The sequence below is a fragment of the Ochotona curzoniae genome, unplaced genomic scaffold (assembly GCF_017591425.1).
Source record: "Ochotona curzoniae isolate NIBS_2020 unplaced genomic scaffold, NIBS_Ocur_1.0 contig_430, whole genome shotgun sequence".
In the NCBI taxonomy this organism is placed as follows: Eukaryota; Metazoa; Chordata; class Mammalia; order Lagomorpha; family Ochotonidae; genus Ochotona; species Ochotona curzoniae.
This window is the reverse complement of record NW_024466219.1, coordinates 22,028,161-22,051,722: the sequence shown is the minus strand read 5'-3', so window position 1 is coordinate 22,051,722 and position 23,562 is coordinate 22,028,161. Positions and strand designations below refer to the sequence as shown.

The 23,562-nt window shown below is 50.2% G+C and overlaps 1 protein-coding gene across 1 annotated transcript in view; it reads right to left on the bottom strand.

Moving 5' to 3' along the window:
* SMYD2 (SET and MYND domain containing 2) overlaps nucleotides 1-23,562 on the bottom strand; it is a 45,524-nt gene that overhangs the window by 20,938 nt on the left and 1,024 nt on the right. The window contains exon 2 of the mRNA XM_040985673.1: nucleotides 5,007-5,070. Coding sequence (XP_040841607.1) covers nucleotides 5,007-5,070 — 64 coding nt within the window. The remainder of the gene's footprint in view (nucleotides 1-5,006; nucleotides 5,071-23,562) is intronic.

Sequence of the window (23,562 nt, the reverse complement as noted above, 5' to 3'; positions counted from 1 at the left end):
GACTTCACCAGGACTGAGCCTGAGAATAAGACCCCACTCAGGGTCAGAGAAGCATCAGTTAGGCACTGGCCAGCGCACACTTACAGCTAGAACTGCCCCACATCCTTAGTCCGAGGTTCCTCATATACACATTTCTCCTATCAGGATATGCCCTCTTTCCTGCTTCTACTTTGTTTTAAATTAATTCTTGCAATTAATTTGGGGGGGGGGGGTTGGTGCTGTGGTATACAGAGGTTAGGTTGTAGCCTGCATCACTGGCATCCCATATGAGCACTGGTTCAAGTCCCAGCTGCTGCAGTCCCAGTCCAGCTCCTTGCTAATGTGCCTGGGAAAGCATCAAAGATGGCCTGGCCCAAGAGCTGAGGGCCCTAGCATCCTTGCGGGAGACCTGGAAGAGGCTCCTGCCTCCTGGTTTTGCCACTGCCTAGTTCTGGCGTTAGCCATTCAGGGGAATGAATCAGTAGAGAAAATTTCTTTCTTTCGGTCTCTCCTCTTTGCTCTCTTGTAAACCTGCCTATCAAATATGTAAAATAAATCTCTTTTAAAATTTTCTCCCTTCATTTTTGTTAACAATGAAGAAATAGACCCCCAGATTCTTCTGCTACATGTCTCTATGTTAACATTCTAAAACTACTCTCTTGTACATACCATGGTCCAATTTAATGAAGTCTGAGTGAATAACAGACTTAGCTTTGCAGGCATAGTTATAAAAATAAATAGAGTTCATTAAAACACACAGGTTACCAAACAGCAAACCTAACTAAAAAGGCATTTCTACTTCTTTTATATTTCCTCTCCTCTTTCATGCAGCATTAATTAAAATCTTTCCTCTGGCACTGTTCCACTGTGGCAGGTGAACTAAGAGGATGTCAATGGTGTAAGACAGAACCAAATGGCAAACCCCTAAGGCACTGGAGTCCTGGGGTGGGGTGGGGGAATAGACACAGGGACTAGGCCCCTGAGACACCTTGTTCCAGGTCAACAGGGGACTCTCAGGAAGGAAATGTGGGCCCTAGCTCTCCTGCAGAGGCTGCCGACCAAGACAGCCACAGTGGACACAGCTCTTCCTCATCCACCCAATCCTGCTAGCCCCCTATGATCATATCACCTCAGGACACTGCAGATATCTTGATTTGTGTTAAATGCCCTCTATGAAGCCTGCACCAAGATGTAATCACACAGTGAGTCATCTCTTAGTTCCCTGTCCCACCCTTAAGTGACACCTGACAGTATCAACAGCCACTTCTCCAACACTTTCCTACAAGGGCCTTCTTCCCACAGGGTCCTCGGCACTTCTAACCACACGGTAACCCAGTGGGGAAAGTCCTTTATGAGCAGTCGGTGAGGTCTCTTCCCAGGGCGCTTGCTGCTGACCTTGGGGAGGTTCCCAAATCACAGCGGAACTGTGTTCTTATTGATGAAAGGGCTAGCACGGACAAGCTCCTTTCCAGCAGCACTGTCAGCTGTGTGGTGCCTGCTGTGTCTGGTACTCCACCCACTGGCTCCCGGTGCGAGGGATGAGCAGCGACTGTGGGCTGTGCTCTCTTTGGTCGGGAGGAATTCAATGGTTTTCCCTTGTCGCTGCTGTTGTGTCACGTTTATCCTGTAGCAGAGCCTTCACTTGGATCCTACCCCAGCGCTTCCTGAACGCAAGTGCTTGTGATTCCTCCTTAAGCATCTGCAGTGGGAAACCCCTGTGCCACCCTTCACATCCAGGCACTTGCTTTGATTAGGACTCTCTGTGCCATTCCACTGTAGCAGTAATGGCTGAAAACCCTTAGTGGTTGGATCAACCAAACAGAACAGATATGTCAAACCCTGCTGTACATGCAGAAACCTCTGGGACCGGAGCTGTGCTACGGCTTGCCACAGAGGAGGAGGAGGAGGAGGAACTGAGGAACTCTGGTCCCTAGAGACATAGCAGAAGCACTGAACAGAATCGCAGGAATACCCAGTGCTTAGGATGCGGGATGAGGAGCTGGGAGAATGTTCCAGTGGATGGGCCTGAGGCAGCAGGCTGTAGTGTCAGAGCATTAGAACTCAGTGACCACTGCCTCCTTCTTGGGACACAGTACCACCCGTGCCACGTCCTGTCCCTCTTCAGAGGAAGAGGTGCGGACTATAAAGAAAGGAAGTGCTCTGCTCCCTGCAGGTTGGGGTGGCTGTCTAACGCAAGCCTCGCCCTTGGGGAGACACCTTCCACGTGGGCTCACAGATGAGGTTTCTGAATCTGCAGATCTAGGGGGATTAGGTCCTGGGGAATCATAATGGGCACCCGAAATCTCTACCTGGATGGATTAAGGAGACACATTAGAGTGCTGCTACCTGTGGAGCCCTACAAATTATAGCTTGGTGGGGCACCCAGAAGCCCAGAGGCACTCCATGCACTGGGCATTGGAGGGCTCCATGAATGCACTAACCACTCACTGGAAGGAGTTAAGACTGATGCCGGGACAAGCACTACTCACCAAGAGAACAGCCATAGTGCCCTCAAGTTCCCAGCCCTAGCCTTTCTTTAGGGTTAAAAATAAAAAGGCCCTTAGGTCAAGTTTGCTGTCTTCTTTATTCCTTATGTACAAGTAGCTGCAGTCCAGCCTAACTTGTACCAAATCACCTCTACCATTGACTGTGATTGTCACAGTCACCCTTGGACCCTGCACAGAGTGAGTAGCAGAGTTAATGAAGGACTTTCAAATCTGCTGTGCTGTCCTCGGTCTTCAGCTGGGGACCCTGAGACTCAGAGGTGCTGTGTGGCTTGCTAAGCCCCCCACTGGTGAGCAGCAGCTCCAGGACCTACAGCTGGGAACGTGCTCTCCTGTTTGTTACACCCCCTGGACGGGGTGTGGTTGACCACGCTTGCCTGAGACACCAGAATGAAATGAGTTCATTCTATGAGTGTCTCATGTACACACAGGAGTATGTATACATTATCTGGCACACCTGATAACCAACCGTGAATGCCAGGGCCGATGTTTCTAAGTGCCATGGTGATGTAGCTGCTGAAGATTCCAACCACAGCTGGCAGGAGGCAGGGCACAAGGCACACCCCCTGAAGATGCAAGGGCAAGCGCTCCAGCACAGCGGGACACAGGGAAACATGCGCAGTGCCTCAAGGGCCATGGTGGGACTTGAGTTTTCCTGAGCCAGTGTCTCTGCAGTCGGGGGTAGCCATCACCTGAACTCTTGACAGTAGAGGGAAGGTGTGCCTAGCCAGCTATCCCGTGGCTGCTAAGGCTCTTGAGGTCTTTCAGAGGCCAACTGCACTTGGAGGTGAGAAAGAAACCATCACCAGGCAGGCTGGAGGAGACGATGGCAAAGTGCAGAAAGAACAAAGAAGCACAAACAGGTTCAGATCAGAGCAAACCTCCCCTGTTGCTCAGAGCTGCCCTTTGATACCAGGGGGCTGTTCTGGGGTGCTGTCATGTTTCCCTTTTTACAGAACAAAGGAACAAATACAGAGGTCAAGCTAGAAAGTTTAGAAAACCCTAATGTATACTAGTCAAATACAGACTGTGAAAGGGGGCCAGCATCATAGTGCAGCCACTGCAGGCCAACAATGGCATCCTTGGAAGCACAGGTTCAAGTCCCAGCTGCTCCACTCCCAATTCAGCATTCCTGCCAATACACCTGGGAAGGCAGCAATGATGGCTCAAGTAAGTCAGTGCCTGCCACCCATGTAGGAGAACTGACCGGAGCTCTGGGCTCCTGGCTGGCCTATCAGCAACCATTCATCATTTGGGGAGTGAATCAGTGGATGAAAGATCTGTCTCTGTCTTCCTCTAACTCTGCCTTTCAAAGACATAAACAAATGTTGTGGCTCAACTGGCTAATCCTCCACCTTCAAGCACTAGCACTCCATATAGGTGCTGCTTCACGTCCTGGCTGCTCCACTTGCAATCCAACTTCCTGATTATGGACTGGGAGGGCAGTGGAGAGTGGCCCAAAGCTTTGGACCCCTGCACCCACACTGGAGACCCAGAAAAAGTTCCTGGCTCCTGGTTTCAAAACGGTTCAGCTCCAGCCAGTGTGGCTATTTGAGCCAGTGGATGGAAGATCGATCTCTCTTTCCGCCTCCTCCTCTTTTTATTTCTGTGACTGCTCTTCGAATAAATGAAAAAGTAACATTAGAAACAAAAAGACTAACTTTAAAAAAATAAAATAAACGGCTCTGAAGCAGTTAAAGGGATCACGTGCCCATGTCCACCATCTGCCCATGGATCCTGCCCATGTGGGTCCTGGGGAGCCCTGTGAACTGCGAAAGCTTGTCCTTCAGAAGGCCCAACAGGAACTCCTCCCTCTTGCCTCCCCACGGCCACAACAGGAAGGCTGTACTGAGGACTCATCCACTCAACCCAGCTCCACCTACCACCCAGGCTCCGCCCAGTGCACCACCCTCAGGCCGCACCACGATGCCAGGGCCCACCAAGGCCCACAGCCAAGGCTAGGGGTTCACCGGGGCCCACAGCCAGGCCAGGGACGCACTGAGGCCCAAGGCAATGCCAGAGACCCACTGAAGCCCAGAGCCAGGCCAGTGGCCCACCGAGGCCCATAGCCGGGCCAGGTGCAAATAGCTCAAGGCGAAGCCAGCCTGTTAGAATGATTTGTGAAAAATGAAGACTCGCAACAATAATCATTTTTTCAGTATCCGATATAGCATTTGAATACTTCTCATTTTCATCTCTATATTCTCTGTTACCGATGACCCTGAGACCAGACTGTCCACCTTGGTCACGCACCTGCTTGCTCTCTTAACTTGGTGTTCCCCTATCTTTGCCAGCTCTCCTGTACCTTGTTTCTAGTTCTACATGTGACCCCAACTGTCATGGAGCTGTCGACCCCAGGGCAGCATTCCCAAGGGGATCTGCGTCCAACTCCTCCACCACCACCCAGCTGTGCAGCTCCAGTCACAAGCGCGCTCCAGGATGCCGGGACACAGAGTGCAGCGATGGTGGAATCCTAGTGCCAAAGGAAGTTGGGCCCTCCCCGCCAGCTGGCCTGGAACCTACCTGACACTCCATGTCGCAGTAAAAGGCTTGCTTACATCTTCCGCATTTGGACAGTCCTTCTTTCCTTGAAAACAGAAAGGGCATGGTAGTGGCGAGAGGCAAAGATCTGTGCAGCAGCATATGTTGGCATGAAACCATCATGAGAGCCATGTGGTTGGGAAGCGGAGCCGAGACACACCTTGTCGTACTCTCCTGCTTCTCAGTGCCACCTGCCCATGGGCCGGTGGCCACCTTCAGCCCTCCAGGAGAGGCAGGTCAAAGAATTCATGCACCGGCATGGACCACGCCCTGCCACCGTGAGGGGCACTGTCCAGGAAGATGAGGGACAGAGGCCCTGGGAGCCCAGGGACACAATACCATCTGCACTCAAATTCAGTAGGTTTGGGACATGTTCAAAGGGCTTCACTTGGAAGTGTGACATAATGCACTCGCCATACTGGGGTGCACTGAACGCTGGCTGCAAGTACTGCAAAAGGTGCGACCTGGAATTTCACTTCAGATGCTGAACAGAAACATTATGACACCGGGCAGCAGAGAGACACGCAGTCTTGAACACAGCGCCACTGGGGCTGGTCAGTTGGCATACCCACCACGTCAGTGTGCCATGTAGTGTCTCCACTGCCTCTCACAGACAGATCTGTCCTCTGGCGGGGCTATCGCTGCCCTGCATTCCACAGATGACTGGCCCAGTGCTATTTCCCAGCATGCAGGTACAAGTGGGTGTGCTGCAGGAGACACAGCCAGGCGTGTTCATACACCGAGGAGCCACCACAGTAAACCACACACTCAAAAACCCTGCGCTCCTGTTTTTTTTTTTCTTTAAGATTTGTTTATTTTTATCTGAAAGGCATATTTACAGGAAGGTCATCCATCTGCTAGTTCATTCCCCAAAATACCCAAAATGGCCAGAGCTGGGCCAGAGCTGGGAGCCAGGAGCGTGTTCTGGGTCTCCCACATGGGTGCAGAGGCCCGAGGCCTTGGGTCTTCCTCAGCTGCTTTCCCAGGTTATCAGCAGGGAGCTAGGTCGGAAGTGGAGCAGCCAGGCCTTGAACCAGTATCCAACTGGGTGGCAGCACCACAGATTAAGGTTTAGTCTACTATGCCACTGTGTCAGCCCACAAACCTTTTTTTTTTAAGTGAGAAGCTATTTCTAAAGTTGGGGCATATGAACAATAAATCCTCCTCCTGAATCTGTGCCCTGGAGATGGCAACATTTTGAGGGATTTTTTTTGGCTACATTTTTGCCACCGCCATGGCTGTTGCAGGGACCACCTGCTCTGTCGTCCGGCGTAACTGCCAGGTGGGGCTAGCATTTTGGGATGTGGGGATGGAGACAGATGATATAGATATAGACATAGATATAGATACGTAGACATATAAATACAGATATATTCCCCTGTCACGCAGCAGAATCCTCCCCTGTTTCCTGTCAGCGAGTGGCAGTCACCACACTCCGCCCACACAATCGAGAAAGTGTTCTAAAAACGCTGCTGCTGGAAGCCAACAGACTCCCTCACAGCTTCCCTGACAGCCCTGGGATGCTGAGCGGGAGCCTGAGAACTGTGTGGGAGAAAAACACACCTCAGGCCCGAGGCATAAAAAACCGCTGCGAGTCTGTACATCTCCGCCGCTCAGCAGCCCAGGAGCCGGTCTGTGTCTTCTCTCTGGCCTGCCACTCGCCTGCCCACACTGCCCAGGGGGCGGGAGAAGGCCTCCGAGCTCTGACTTTGCATTAGGGGAGACAAAAAGAGACCGAACTGCCGGGTCACAGCTCTCAGTGTCGGAGAGGAGATGAGCTCTGAGAAGGCCGAGAAGTGGCCTGTCAGCAAGTGGCCGCGACAGGAAGCAGGGCCACAGGCCAGCCCATCAGGACGGTGGGGCCGGGAAGGAACCTTCTTTCCAGACAGCGCTGTGTCAGGAAGCCCACCCCAGGTCCAGAACACATCTCTCTGTTAGGTGACAGGCTGCAGGCCTCCCCGAGAAGCCGAGTGAAGCCACTGATGTTCTCTGAGCAGCCAGCCACCTTCTTCCCCATCCATCCCCTCAAACAGCACATCCGGGGCTCCCAGGTCGCCTAAATCTGACCAGACCACATTTGAAAACTAGCTCAACTGCAGAGCCCACATAAAGAAAGCAGCAAAGAGCCATTCAGGTAAAACCAAGTCACAGAGGCAAAACCGAGGCTCACTTTCCAAGTTCGACCCCTGGGGTGAAGAAAAGACCCTTAGGAAAGTGAGAAAGAATGGCCATGACCAAGAACTGCAGTGTGCTTTACCTGTGACAATAGGTCTCCCCTGGGACCTGCCAGGCACCAGGTCCACAGCCACAAGCAATGAATGCTGCTCTGTGACCTCCAGCACAGCAGCTTCCTGTTGGGGTGTACAGGTTGCTGGGTTCCTGGACCTCTGCAAAGAGGTGAAAACTATCTTCAAAATAACCCCAAGACTCAGCTGAGTCTCTCCCCCGGCAACCCAGAGTCCCGACACCTGTGCTGAATGCAAGACTGGATGAAGGTCAGGTAGCACCAACTGCAGCGCTGAAACCAGCGCCTGGGAGCCAGTGTGTAACTCACCGCCCACCACATGGTCACAGTGAGCAGGGAAAGCCAGTTTTAGCAAAACACATCACTGATAAAGGGAATGAGCAACACCATGTTAGCCCGCGGTTCGCAGCACCCTCCATTCTGACATACTAGGATGAAGCAGAAGGCATTTCTGTTTCATGCTAAACTCTGCTGGCCATCTCATGGAACGGTACCTGCGTGTGCGTGGACACTGGCCAGTGACCTAGCCACTGCCTTCTTGAAACACCATCTTTGAATTTTTTTTTTCTTCTCCAACGCCGGATTTTTTTTTCACTTGAAAGAACAGCTTGAGACAAATCGTCAAGATCCAGGCGTGAGCAGCTGGCAGCTACATTACCGAAAAGAATGAAGTGACCCTGTCACTTTCAGGAAAGTGGTATTTGTGTCTCAGGATGCGACCTGAGCTTTTGAGCAAAAATCGGGACTTTGAAACACATCTATCTAATACCCTGTCCCTCAAGATTTCAGATTCCGAGATGAGATGGGTGGTGAGCCTTTTCTTTTTTTTTTTTTTAAAGAAATGATCCACTGATTTGGAGAGCAGAGTGACAGAGAAAGGAGACAAGACTGAGAACTTCCACCCACTGATTCACCCATCAAATGTCCACGACAGCCACAGCTGAGCAAGGCCAAATCCAGGAGCTCCAAACAGGCATCACACACAGGCAGCAGGAAGGCGAGCACTTGGGCCATCACCTGCTGCCTTCCCAGGTGCACTGGCAGGAAGCCACATTGGAAGGGGAAGAGGTGGGATTTGAACTGACACTCTCATGCCCCACGCAGCAGTTTAACCCACTGTGCTACAATACCCACTCTTGGGCAGTGATATCAACTATGGATCTTCATAAATGTGTTGATAAACTGACTCAACAATGTCAGAATATCTGCATTAACTTAGTGAACCAAGATTTTTCAAATGACCAGTTATGTAAAAGTCAGGCACATGAAAGGTGTACATCAACAGATTGCAACATACAATGCAACACACGTGCTTAAGTTCACTGAAGTGGCTTCAGAATCGCACATGGCAGTTAGCCTGTAAGAGGGCATCATTTACATACAATATTCCCATTTGACTGAAAAGTCTAACAGTCCTTTTCCAAGTATATATCTATGAGAAGCTGGGCCTGCCATGTTGCTCAATCAGGAGAAAGCCACACTACACAAACTGTAAAATGCAGGACAAAATGTACATCCGCGCATCTAACAGCCTTCTGTGGATCTGGATGCTGAACAGATCTGCAAATTCTTATGTTTAAAAAGAAAATATTTTCATAAAATAGTTTTTTTTTTAATTTATTTTATTTTTCTTGGAAAGTCAGATTTACTGAGAGAAGCAGAGGCAGAGAGAAAGATCTTCTATCTGTTGGTTCATCCCACGTGGCCACAATGGCTGGTGCTAAGCTGATCAGAAGCCAGGAGCCAGGAGCTTCTTCCAGATCTCCCATGAAAGTGCAGGGTCCCAAGGCTTTGGGCGGTCCTCCTTTGCTTTCCTAGGTCACAAGCAGGGAGCTAGATGGGAAGTGGAATAACTGGAACACGAACCAACACCCATACGGGATCCTGGTACACACAAGGTAAGGACTTAAACCACTACACTATTGCACCAGGCCCATAAAATAGTTTTCATGTTGGAGGAGCCACTGTTGGTTCAACTGGCTAATCTCCACTACAGTCTAGCATTCATCAGGGCCACCATTCATGTTCACGTAGCTCATTCCCTTTTAGCTCCCTGCTTGTAGTCTGGGAAAGCAGTGGAAGATGGCCCAAAGCCTTGGGACCCTCCACCCACAAAGGAAACCTGGTGTAGGCTTCTGACTTTGAATAAGCTTAGCTTGGGCCGTTGTAGCCACTTGGGGAGTGAACCAGTAAATGAATAATCATTCTCTCCTTATCCTCTTCTTTCTGTACATCTGTTTTCCAATAAAAATAAATAAACCTTTAAAAAAAAATGTTGGAGCTGGCATTGTGGCAGAGCTGGTTATACTGCTGCCTAGAACCCCATCATTCCATATGAGCACTGGTTACAGTCCCAGCTGTGCAGTCCCAGGCTCCTTGCTACCAAGGTGAGAAAACAGCATTGGACAGCTCATGCGCATGGGCATGTATCTGTTGGTGATCTGTGGAGTTTTGAGCATGCGCTTCGTTTGGAAATAAGCTGTTTGCAGTGTTTGGGAAGTGAGTGAACCATTATGTAGAAGTACCTCCACCCACCATGTCTCTCTGTAACTGTCAAAAGATATAAAGCAAAAATCTTTACATAACAGAGTTTGCTAACTTTATGGCCACTCATTTTAAATGAAAAAAAAAAACCTTCCTATTTTCTCTATTTTATTCCCAAATATGGTCACTATTAATGGATAGAACCCATATGAACCAAGGTTCTCTGGAGGTCCCAACTTAAGTAGAGAGGGTTTGTGAGATCAGGAAGCTTGAAAACTTAATCCCATCATGTGTAAGAGGAAGACAGTTCCTGGTTTAAATGGTGATCCTGAGGGCCCTGGATGTGAAATAGCCAACCCCACATGCTCCTTCCTCAAGCATGCATTTTGTCTTCATAGTGCACGGTGCCCTTCCTGGAGGTGCTGTGCCAGCTCTCCAGGACTGATTGTGCAAAGCAAACATCATCCATGTGCCTGCAGAAGCCAACCATCACAAGACAGAAGTCAAGGTGTTCTCACTCTTGTCTGGAGCATCATGTCCCTGCTCCAACGGTATCCCTTTACATCATTTTGTCTCCAAGCTGCCATGGGGAGGAGCCCAGGATCATTTTTCAAAATGGGATCTGGAGTGGGGGTGGGGGGAGGCATTCCACAAAGCATCCCTAGCCAACGGTGGCATTGGGATTAAGCTTACTTACAACAGAGGGGAGGGCAATAAGGACTGACACTGACCCTGCAAAGCCCCTCTCTGCCCTCCCCTTCAGGCTGATAAGCTCCGTTTGTCTCAGACAAAGGAACTAGGCAGGTCTGAAACAGACCAGACATGACTCTGAGAGCCTGGTGGCACTGCAATGCTGCTCAGTAAAAACAAGAGGCTGGGGTGTTTGGTGCAGTGGGTTGACACTTTTTGGGGTGTCCACATCCCATTCTGGAGTGCCCGGTTCAGGTCTGGGCTCTGCTGTGCATTCCAATCTCCTGCTCACATGCAACCCTGGGAGGCAGCAGGTAATGGTAAAAGTATGTCCCTGATACCCCTGTGCCAGACCCATGGACTTCCTGGCTGCTGACCCCAGCACATGCATTTGGGGAGTGAATTGCCAGATGGGAAGAGGTATCTCTCTGCCCTTGAAATCAATTCTTTAAATCTAAGAATCAAAAACAAAACACCTGAAAGGCCTTTTCCGACTCTCCAGAGAATGCTAACCTGTTTGTCCATTTGCGTGAGCATTCCATTAGACGACACAGGTTCTCCAGAGACTCCTGACAGTTCTGCTAGGGACTGTAACCTAGGAAGTCACCCAACACTCTGCTCAGTGGCACTGACCCTCAAGGGGTGGACGAGAGCGCCAATGGAAAGGTCCAGCCAGGGGCTTCAGGGCTCGCCCTGAGCGAGGGAAACTTGCCAAATCCAGGTGGGCAGGTGTCTGTGCTGCTTGCCCTGTGCTTGAGCAAATGAGAGACAGACAAGGAGATCCTGCAAGTGCCTTGCTATCGCTGGCTGACATGGGGTGTCAGAGAGAAACTCCATACGGGCTATCCCCAGGACTCTACAGGGCATCTGGAACTGACTCCAGCCCTGCAGAACGCACAGACAACGTTCATTAGTGTTGTCATCTGATCCCAACTGTCCAGGTTTGGGGAAGACCATTTAAAAACAAACAACAAAAAAAAACTGCTCTCAAAACCCAGAAAGGATGGGAGTGAAAAGAAAGAAGTGAATCACTAAAACATCTCCTAATGATTCTCCACCTTGGCTGCCTGGGGCAGGGCATCCGGGAGGCCTCGAACTCCCAGAAGCAGACCAGCAGCCTAGGAGAACACACTGCTGGCCGCTGCAGAGCACCTGGTCCAGAGAGCAGAGGCTTTGCACTGGCTACACCAGGTGTGCGGCACCTTGATGATCGATGTTTAGGTAGCAATGAAGTGGCCGGCCATGTTTCCTATGAGCCAAGGGCAGCTCTCTCTGCATGTCTTCCCAAGCCACCTGAATCACTCCTCCCATCTCTGTATCTTGGATCACTTTTTCTTGTTGGCCTTTCATGAGCTGGGGGAATCTCAGGCAAGTTATTAAATGACCTCGGCTTCCTCCGTGGTAAATGAAGACGTAATTTTACCTGGTTGGTCTACTGGGAAAAACCACCGCGAGATTGCGAGGCCCGTGCTCACTGCACCAAGCCACCTGGAACGTGGTGCAGAGGCAGGAAGCGCTGAGTACTAGCAGCTCACTGTTAATCAGTCCTTGCGTTTTGGTTGTTTTAAAACAATGTCAACGGCTGCACTGGCTACAACCTTTGGTATGGTCTCGCTCAAATTCATAGTTAGATTTATGTTTCTGAAGCCTTTGTTTTATGGGCAAATATCTCCCCTGCGGTGAACAGAGGAGCTCTTTGAACTTAAGAAATGGTTCTTTCACAAAAAAACGGAAAGGAACACTACAGAGGAATGCAAGTATTTGATTATTAGTGGCTGGAACAGAGCGGAGAAGGCACACTCCTGTCATTTCCCACTAGAGGAGAACCATGCAGTGATTAATTTCCTTGCTTTTAAGACTTGAAGCCGTGAAGATCAACAAGTTGGAAATGTAATTAACAACTCCTGCTAGTTAATGCGCTGCCGCAGGTGCTGTTGGTCTACATAAAACGGATCTGATTCTGTAAGCTCCCAACTTTCTGCTACTGAAATGAATGTTTGGTGGGTTTTGCCATGAAAGAGAACGATGCTGCCATATGGGGGGTTTGCAATAACAATTACTTTTAACTAACGGTGACAGCAGAAGTGACAAGTCTGCTCTGTTGAACAGAGGCAGCCCCGGCGAAAGGAAAAAGAGAAGAGAGGAGGAAAATGGCCCAGTGGTGCAGTTCCACTTCACCATGGGCTGGAACAAGACAATCAGAAACAAAGTCGGCCTCCCACCCGGACCGGGTGCCTGTGTGAGCAAGACCTCCAATCTTGTTGGAGGAATTGTGGTGGAACCCTATTATAACCCTGGTCAGGGGAACAAGGATAATGCCAGGCTACAGGTTTTGTGAGAGAGAGTGAGAGAGAGAGAGAGACAGAGAGAGAGAGAGAGAGAGAGAGAGAGAGTGTGTGTGTGTGTGTGTGTGTGTGGCTGTGAAAGATGCTGCACATGCACTTTAATCCACAATGGAAGCGTGAACGGGGGCCCACAGGCAGCAGGGGGCTTCTCCCAGAGTGTTCCTGCCGGCACCAGGCTTTGTTCTGCACCTTGTTAAAAGTTAGAGCCTGTGTCCTCTGAGGGGAGGCAGGAGATATTTAGGGCAGAAGGCAGCAACTAATAGGTTTTCCCCATACTGGAACTAGAACGGTGAGTGAGACACAGCAGGCTGGGTTTGGGGGTCAGGGCGGTGGCCAGCGCAGGGACAACACAGTGACGCTGGCCCAGGACTGATCTGTTGTAACGTAGGTTCAGGCTAAGAGGAAATATTCCTTTGCCTTGGGAAGGAAAAAAACCTTCACGAAGTGTCTGGATAGAAAAGTATTTGTCCGACAGCACAGTGAAGTGCATTCTCTTCTGTCAGTGAAGGACTCCTGCATCCTAACCACAGTCTAAAGAGCTAGAGCTTTTCTCAAAGAACAAATGAACTCCTTTCTAAAATGTCATGCTTTCCACGGCAGATGCTTCCTAATGTCGGTGCAAGCTCAGAATGACACTTCCTTGCTACTTGCATCTTTACTCCACTGATGAAGAATTCAGAAGGAAAGACAGAACTAACGCCTTTCTTACATTAAGTCTGTTCTCTCGGGATACCATGGGTAAAAGATAACAGCCCATATTTCCCTAAAAGTGCAGTAAGTGGCAGGTGTTGCAAAGGGCAATTCAATTAATGCCCGTATTATCAGCTGTCCCTATGAACACTGTGGCTGCAACTTCCATAATTCTCTTGAGTAGATAACAAGGAAAATGACAAAACCAAGGTCACAGTACTTTAACTACTTTAAAACGTAAAACAGGGGTCAGAACTACGGCACAGTGTGTTAAGACACCGGCTGCAGCATCCCCAAATGAATATGGATTTGAGCGCTGGCTGCTTCATTTCCAATCCAGCTCCCTGGCAAAGCAGCAAAAGACAGCCATGGTGCTTAGGCTCCTGCCACCCACATAGGAGACCTGGAAGAACCTCCCGGCTTCAGGAGCCATTTAGGGAGGTGAGCCAGGGAATGCAAGACACCTCCCTCTCCTCTCCATCTCCACCTTGCAAATAAATCTTTTTTTAAGCCTTTAAATACTCCTAATAAGACTCTACTTCAGCATACTGCCCACAAAATAGGTAGCAAATCATCCTAACAATCCCTTTATAATCTCTGGTTAAAAGATGGGTTCCTGGAACAGGGCTGGGTCCTTAGTAACTAGAACTGAACATGATCTTTAAAAACAAATGAATATGGGGCCCGGCACGATAGCGTAGTGGTTAAAGTCCTTGCCTTGAATGTGTCGAGATCCCATATGGGCGCTGGTTCTAATCCTGGGTGGCCTCACTTCCCATCCAGCTCCCTGCCAAGGATGGCCCAAAGCTTTGGGACCCTGCACCCACGTGGGAGACCCAGAGGAGGCTCCAGGCTCCTGGCGTCGAATTGGCTCAGCTCCAGCTGTTGTAGCTACTTGGGGAGTGAACCATCAGACGAAAGATCTTCCTCTCCGTCTCTCCTCCTCTCTGCATATCTGCCTTTCCCAAGACAGCCCTTTCAACTGCTTGGGGGGTAGGGGGACGTCAACAGCTGACACTCTTCTCTTGATTTTCCTTTCTTGTGAACAAACACCAAATGGAGCAACCACTGTGCAGGTGAATTTCTCCAACTGTGGACTTTGCCTGGGGAACTCAAACTTAATGGACATTTTTCTTTTGATCCTCACCGATACTATTTGTCTTTTTGAATGAACAAGAACACTTGCTACATTCCCTAACCTTGCCCATGAGGCAGCAGAGCTATGTTAATCTACCCGAGCCGAGTATTTTCTATGAAAAAGACATTTTCTCTGTGCAAAGTGCTTGCCTAGGCTCTGGAGGACAATGTTCAAAGAAACAAGCTCTTAGGGGGAAGATCTGACTATATGGGACTGTGAGTGTAAACACCAGGCCAAGTGACTCAGGGCCCAGATGGCCCAGGTGGCCCTGAATGGTGAGCAACAACCAGCCGGCATGGGAGCCAGGGCAACAAGGCCTTCAGAGGACTGCAGGAGTCTCTTGCAATCCCCATGGTGACAACACACTGCCTGCTGGGTAAAGTTAAACTACCAGAAAAGAGATAGCAGGCAGTGGATGAATAACATGGAGAGGTCTGTGTGTGGAGCCAGTTAAGAGAAAGCTTGGAGAAAGAGATCCAGCAGTTTGAGCTATATCTTCTTGAGTTTGAACAGCTGGAAGGAGGCCAAGGATGAGGAAGGGAATCACAGCAGAAGGAAGAAGCACTAGGCTCCCTGCACCTCTGCAGGGTGCTGCGAAGACCACCCAGGTGCAGCCAAGGCTCTGAGGAACGTGTGGCATGGAGGGTGGTGATGGATGGGGCTGGAGGGGACTGGAGCAGGCAGGATCTCATCCTGTAGGAAACAAGGAGGTAGCCAAGGGTTGTGTGGGTGCCAAGAGGCCTCCTCTCCAAGCAGGAGCAAAGCTGTATGCTCAGGGGTGATGGCCCAAAGGGCCACTGGAAGGTTCAGCAGCAGAGAAGAGACTGTTCATTTTTCCAAACACAGCTACCCAGCTACAACGGGGCAACACCATACAATAGCCTTAGCTCCCTGATGGGTGCTGGGATCTAGTTCCTGCACAGGAAGGGCATGCATGACGATGGCGCTGTGCACACAGGGCCCTGGGAATGAGGCTGGCCTGCAAACGACAGGGCAGACTTCGGACACGGAGAAGGCCAGCTGGGCAGAGTGAGGAGGGTCAGGTGGGCACACGTCTCTGGGAGCCTGCAGGAGTGGAAGCAGCAGGCAGGCAGGGCTGGGCACCACTGCTCTTCACAGAGCCCTGCTCATTCTCTGCAAAGCCACAGCATGGGGAGGCGGGGAGAGAGGGTGGCTTCCAGCCCTCTCTGTATTTAGAAAACAGTTAGCAGCCTGGTGTCTTGGATGGCCTGATCATGTCCCCGGATTAATTATACATTGTGTGAAATGAATTCCTACTTTCTTATTAACTTCAAGCTTTCCACGTTAAGAAAAAAAAAAATCCAAAAGGATTTTGTGAGTTATATTTAGAAAACGCTTTCTCTAGTGCCCAGGGTGAGCTACATTTCACTAAATCACAGTGATGCACTCATCGAGTTGCTATTTTAACATAATGTTGGGGAAGTTACAATTGCATTAGGCCTAAGTTTTTCTATATAATTTTCTTTAATAGGAGGAAGAGGAAGAGATCACCTTTCTGCTCCTTCACGCCCCAAATGCCAAATGGCAGGAAAAGGGCTGAATCCAGGAGCCAGAGATTTAATCCAGGTCTCCCATGTGGGTGGCTGAATCCAATCACCGCCTTTCAGGGTGTACCGAGCAGGAAGCGGGGTCAGGAACTGCAGCTGGTATGTCACCTGGGTGGGTGGCTACAGCCCAGACCCAAGTACGAGCTGATCAATGCTCTAAGTCACGAGCCAGGTGATAGAGTTAAAACTTTGTGGGTGCCACAGCATTCCTCATGATATACACAATTCAGCAGTTTTCAACAGAATAAAAAAAAAGAAAAAAAAAAACCTCAGCTGAAAACCATCCTGTGTTCTGCACAAACTGCTGAAACCTTAGCAACTTCACGGCACTGGGGCAAAACAGACTATCCTAGAACATACCGGGTTTTTGTTCCTTTCCCTCGCAATTTTGTTTTAATCCAATGACACAAAGCCTGATAAGTATTTCATAATTATAAGTGATAACTGAACGAGTTGAAAAATCAGAATCCCTATCCTTGGCTCAAGACGAACTGCCTCCTGCTGAGCTGAGAACAGCAGCTGCCACTGGGCTGTGGGGCTCTGCAAGTGCTGCTGAGAGATTTTTCAGGTGTTTCCTACCCCATCACCCCACGTCACCCCACAGGGAGGCAAGCAAAGGAGCAGAGTGTCCGCCAATGGAGTCCATCCTGGTAGCACAGAGGCAGGAGAAAAAATTCCCAGTGCCCAATCATTTTGTCACGGCTTTCAACATCATTCCTTTCACATGCCAGCATCCAAATCCCTGGCTCCCACCATGCCCTGTAGACCTGGATCTACAGTTGGGCAGCCAGATTCTCTCTTCCTGTTCTTCCTGTCCCACGCCGGGACAGACCCATGCCTTCCAGCCCAAGTGTTGTCCCTGGCACTCCTCTCCATCGCATGCCTGTGTGTCCCCTGGGCACCCAAAGACCTTGGGTGCCACCAGAGTCCTGTCAGATAACCAACAGCACCTTTGTTTTCATAGCTAAGTGCCATTTTTTGTCACAAGGACTTAGAAACTGGCCAATGAAGAGCACCTGTCAATTCTCTCGGATCAAAGTTTTCCTACCAAACAAACCCGATCCATTTTAATGATACACGTGTAATACTTGTACCCCGTCATCAATACTTTTGCACAGGACTTTACGTTCAGATATTGGCACAAACTGTGCCCCATGATTTCAGAAGTTCTGAGCCTGGGCAATTGCATGGAAGAGAAAGAGAAATTGTTTCCTGAACCTTGGAGGCTTCTGTATGAATTTCCTACTACATTGCATATTTCTTTCCTTCAGAGGAGTCTTGAAGAGATCTGATTTGCTTCTGTTCTATTGTGTCCCTGTGAACGCCTTTGCAATTGAAAAGGAGGCCGCTGAGGGTGGCAGGAAGGAAGTCAGCAGAAGTCACACAAAGTGAGGTGTGTGGCTTTGTGACTGCTTAGAGCGCTAATGAGGCCAAGGTCACGGGTTCAACCCTGAACAGGCAGGTACTTCAGTCAATTCCCTGCCGGAGAACTGCACCCCTAAACTACTATGGATTTTCCAGAAATCCAAAGATGTGTGAGGCTGGGGGGGGTGGTGATGTGCACAGGCTGACGGCACTTGGCCCGAGAGCCGCTGGGAACCTCATCCTGCCTGGCCTCCCTCAGATCCCAGCACAGCCACTCTGGTGGGGCTGGAGTTGAGAAGAGGAGGAAGGCCATGGGGGAGGCTACCGAGGGGCCAGACTGACCAGGATTTGGTCAGGAATAACGAGGGAGTCCTAGCTTGGGTCTCTGTAGCGTCCGACAGTTGGGGGTACTGAGACCGTTCAAGCCCCCTAAACTCTTGGCAACACCTTCAAGTAGGTGGCACAAGAACTGCCAAGCCATTTCCTAACTGGTTAAGAGACCACCAACAAGGAATATCTTACCTGTAGGTTCCCACCCAGACCAGGAGGGGTCAGGGAACTGTTACAATCCCAAGACCCCACCTCAAACCTTTCAAGACCTACTGGCCCTCTGTCCTTCCAAGAGGTACCCTGCCTCCTGGCCCTCTGTCCTTCCAAGAGGCACCCTGCCTCCTGGCCCTCTGTCCTTCCAAGAGGCACCCTGACTCCTGGCCCTCTGTCCTTCCAAGAGGTACCCTGCCTCCTGGCCCTCTGTCCTTCCAAGAGGCACCCTGCTTCCTGGCCCTCTGTCCTTCCAAGAGGCACCCTGCCTCCTGTCGCTTTCCTGGAAGGTACTTTCCCCTTCCCTCTTCTTTCTATTTCCACCTGGTCACTTTGCAAATTAAACATCTCTGTAACAGATTCCCAGCTTTTTAACCCACACTAAACTGAGGAAAGAACCCACCCGAGGTTGTCTGGTAACCTCAAAAAGTTCCTGGAAGAAAATGGAAAACAGAGAAGCATATTTTGTAGCAAACATTTTGAGATACTTACACAGGTTTTCATAATACACATCTTTTTCCATGACTTTTTTTGAAGGCTCCCCTCAAGGATATCCCAAGACACACTGCCAAATCTAAGAGAGAGGGCTGCCTGCAAGCAGCAAGACCGGGGACATGATGTTTAGGCAATCAGACGGCCTTGCACACAACAGGTGGGAGGCTGCCCTGCGGTGGACACTTGGTCACCTACATGCTGCAGGCAAAAAGGCAGACACACACCTGTCTTTGCACATGTGGGAGCACGTGCTTGAGCACCTGTGTGAGACGATGCACGCACACAGGACTGTAGGTATGTTCGTGTGTGCAAGGGCCTGGGAATGTATTTGGTTCTACGTACTCCAAGGACATAAAGAATACTCATAAGCTTCCACTGCCTCCTTCAAAGGCAAAAACAAAACAGAAAAGTCATAACCACTTCACGGTCCCTTTTTACATTAACAGCACTATGAAGTCCAAAGAGTTAACTCACTGAAAGGAACCTGGTAAGTCTCCCATCTCACATTCCAAAACAGGCAGCTTTCCTACCCTAAGCTCTCCTGAATGTCAGATTCCTGGCAAACTGCCGCCCTGCGCCCTGGGTCCTCTTCCGACACATCTGGCCATTTTTAGGATTTTTCAGGGAATCTCTTTCTTATCTTACAAGAATATTGTCTGGGGGTGTGGGCAGCCCTGTGCAGCTGACCTTCTGCAATGTGGGGTCTGGACAAATGGATGTTTCCAACAGGGGATTACTCACTGATGCCACTGGTGCAGACATACACACTCAAGTGCCAAACTCTGTTGTGTTTCTATGGAATACTTGAAAATACCCACATGCACTGGAGGACCAACACTGGCCATTCTCTCACGGCTTAAGGTGTAACAGCCCATACAGACAAGAGCACACGTGACTCACACTCATTCCAAAGCATCCTAACTAAACCAACACCTCTGAACCCATGCCAACCTGAGGCTGCTGAGTCTGCTGTGTTTTCAAACACCGTCCGTTCTGGCTCCTGAATCCCAGCTTCCTGTTAATGCCGGTCCTGGCAGGCACCAGGTGGACAGAGCGATCCTGCCACCCCCATGGGAGCCGTGTGTGGTGCTCCAGGCTCACGGCTTGTTTTCCTACGTGGCTCTCACCTACTGTTTGAGGGCATATGAGAAGTGACACAGCAGATGGAGGCTGGCTTGCCTGATCTCTATCTGCCCTCCCCCCTGCCTTTTTTTTTTCAGTTATAAAGTTATAATTTAAAAACAGCGCATTAGTTTGTTGAGTTACAGTCACCTAGTAGGTTCAGGCTCTAGAGGCCACAGAAAGGAAAAAAAATAATCACACTCAATGGGAAGAATTGGCTCCTTCCCTGAAGGGCACTGAGCCCGGCCGATAGCAGGCACTCGACAAATATTTGATCCAAAAATATGTGAAATTCAGGCCAACATACAACTGTCTTCTACACAAAATAGGATAAGATCCTGTTACTGCAGCCATCCTTGGAAGAACCCTTTATGAGCTCTGAAGAGCAGTAGGATTTAAAGGAACACCATTTTAAACAGAATTGCAGATTTTTTTAATGGAGAGGATTTTGTGCGATTGCTTCAGGGCAGGGATGGTGTGAACTGGCCCTTTTAATTCTCCGGGGTTTGGATTTCATTTCAGAGCTCCTGCTGCGGTTCCACCTTTCATCTGAAACGGCTTCCAAACACGCCAGAGCCCCTACAAACCAGCGGAGCTCCCTGCGTGGGAAAAGCGCGCCTGGGCTACCGCGCCGGGCACATCTGAAGTCCGAGGGGCCTCATCCTTGGCCCAAAGAACCCAGCTGCGGGTGCTCTGCGGATAAGTTTTCTCCCATTTTCCTTTACAAATATTAGTTTAGTCTCTTGTTAAGAGAGTTATAAATCTAAGCACTATGAAGTTACAGAAAGCTTTTTTCTTTTTTTTTTCCCCCCTTTTTGGTTTTCAATAATACTGAGATTGGACCCTAGAACACCAAGATTATTCTGGAGGACCCATGGCTGACCACAACCCCACTACTGTAAAAATGCCATTTACAGAGAGCACCTGAGTCCATTTCTCCACATTCTTAAGGGGAAATTCTATGCTTCTCATAGAGCGTTCTCTGAGTAACCAGAACCCACAGCAGGCTCAGGGGACACCTTCACGTGGCCAGGGCTACTTCAGAGTCTTAAGAAGGGGAGCAGCAGGGCTCCGTAGCTCTCTCACTACTAGGGAAGACTAAGCAAAGATGCCAATCTGATCAAACAACAGGAAACACAAGACAGACACCACCGGAGAATCAGTCTGGGGACACAGTGGGGAAGGTGAGGAAGGCTGTGACCCTCGGAGCAGGGCGACTTCAGCACAGCGTGTGTGCAGGCAAAGCATGTCCACTGTGAGGCCCAACTGCCCGAGTGGACATGATGGAACTCCCCAAAGCTGCTTCTGCCAGCTCTGGCCCAGAGAGGCTAAGCCGGCCTTTGCATGTCTCCTCCAGGCTCAGAACAAAGACTACACACTTGTCCTTGCGCTACCCAGATCCCAGGAGAAAAAGATGCAAAGGAAGACAGCTGACCTCCTGGGGAATGACACACACAACGAACATTCAGCTGGGACAGTACAGCAGGGCGGATTTCTCCTTCTGAGACAAACAAAGCCAAGCGATGATCTCCAGGACTGGGGCTGGCACGATGGTGCAGCATGTTAAGCCCCATCGTGCGACATCAGCATTCCACAAAAGCATCAGTTTGCATCTCAGCTGCACCACGTCCCATCCTGCTCCTTGCCAACATGCCTGGAAAAGCAACAAATACTGGCCCATAGGGAGACCTGGATGCAATTCCAAGCTTCTGCCCTCAAGCCTGGTGGTTGTAGCCATTTAGGGAGTGAACCAGCAGATGGAAGATGGCCCTCTCTCATTCTCTCTGTACTTTGTCTTTCAAATAAATAAATTAACTTCCAAAAGAAAAAAAAAAAACATAAAATGTCCAATACTCACTTACCTTAAAGACCTTGTCTAAAAGAACAAACAGCTGGGGCCTGGCACAGTAGCCTAGTAGCTAAAGTTCTCACCTTACACGTGCCAGGGGCACTAGTTCGTGTCCCGGCAGCCCCGCTTCCAATCCAGCTCTGGCTTGTAGACTGGAAAAACAGAGGAAGATGGCCCTAAGGCTTGGGACCCTGCACCCGCATGAGAGACCCTGAAGAAGCTCCTGTCTCCTGGCTTCAGATCAGCTCAGCTCTGTTGCGGGCACCTGGGGAGTGAATCAGCAGATGGAAGATCTCTCTCGTGTCTCCTCCTGTCTTTATATCTGGTGCTCCAATAAAAATAAGTACATCTAAAAAAACAGGCAAACAAAAAAGCCAAACAGCTGCCACAAGATGACCACCGATGGCCAGAAAACACACGTGAATAAAACCCAGCTGAGGGGTCTTACAGAGACGGCTCCTCACCAGAAGGCACCTAGATTTTTAGGCAGTACCTAATAGCAGCTGAGCAAGATACACATCTCCCTGAGTGTCACTCACCCGACTGAAAGCTCTCAGGAACGGCCCTTTGTCTGAACTGCCCCAATGGGAAGATCGCCGTGCCCTGGAGACACCCCCCTCTGTTCCCCAGTTCACAGGACATGCTTATTCCTGAAGGAACCACTTCTCTCCCCGTCAGGATCCCAACACAGTCCACAGGCCGTGGAGGCGCTTGGCTGGCTCCTCTCTCTCGAGCAAAGCCGTTTCTATTAATCTCCTGGCAGGAGACAGAGTTATCTCTTAGCTGTATGAGATGCACAGTGCAACAGCAGCTTCTGACCTCGACATCCATCCACCTGGGCAGGATTCTGCCCTTATTCCTTCCAGGCCTCTGGACACAGCTGGAGATGCCAATTTGTCCTGTCACGTGCAAAACAGCCGACAGCTCTATTAGCATGGTCTAAGCACCAAGCCCAAACAACTCACATTTAATTGAAAGCAGAGAGTGGGGCCCACAGACATGTCTAATGGTGTGGGTATCACTGTTTCAGCTGATTTCAAACAAGTCTCTCTGCAGGGCAGAGAGGAGTGGAACATTCTCCCAAGCCCGAGAAGGGTGGGGAGGGGGTGCCGCAGTGCCACCCTCTGCAGGCCAGACTTAGTGACGCTAAGAAACAAACGCAAAAATTCAGAGCAGCCAGCGCTGTCACATCAGGCAGCGAAAGGAAGATTGAATGCTTGCCAAAGCTGCATCTGGACGGACAGATATCACTGAAGTTGGGAGCGTGTGCAGAAAACACATCCAGGATACTCAGCCCATCAGCGGTGCTGTCTCTAGGCTCCTCTTTTCCCTGCTAAACCTGAACATCTGATCTTTTATTCACGTGCAGGAACGAACCGGCAGCTGTTAGCTCACTGCTACCTGCTCGGTGCCCAGCACGTCTGGTGGCCTCCGGGAGTCCCCGGGACCCCTGGCGGAGGCTCTGTCTGTGCTGGGTGACCTGTGCTGCTCCTGCAATTGCAGACACCCACGCTGCTGCAGACTCCGAGCCGCAGCGAGGCTCGCAAGATCAAGGGACCCGTCGCAGCAGCCTTTTTAACTTTGGGAAAGCCCAATGCTCACTTCACTCACGCGTCGCAAAGTGGTGCCATGACCCTTTAGCTCTTGGCTCACCAATTCAAAGAGCCACATCACATACAGCCCTGACGCTGCCCACGGCATGATTCTGTGTCTAGTTCCTTTCCAGCACCCCCCGCCACCCCCCAAGCAGAAGACAGTTCTGGCAGGTAGTCCGGGCAGGACGACTACAATATTCAGCCTTTGTCCCTTCTTTTGCTACGTCTTCTTGTAGAGTGAGGCAAGTGGGGCTGGGAGATGGAGGACTTTGGCATCTGGCAGACTTGAGACCTGTACTGAAAAGATCCCCCCCCACCACCACCACCCCATGCAGGATCTGGGGTCCGCTTCATCTAGCCCTTGAGCCTCCATTGCAAAGACCAACAAACTGAGGTTCAGGAAAGTGGAACC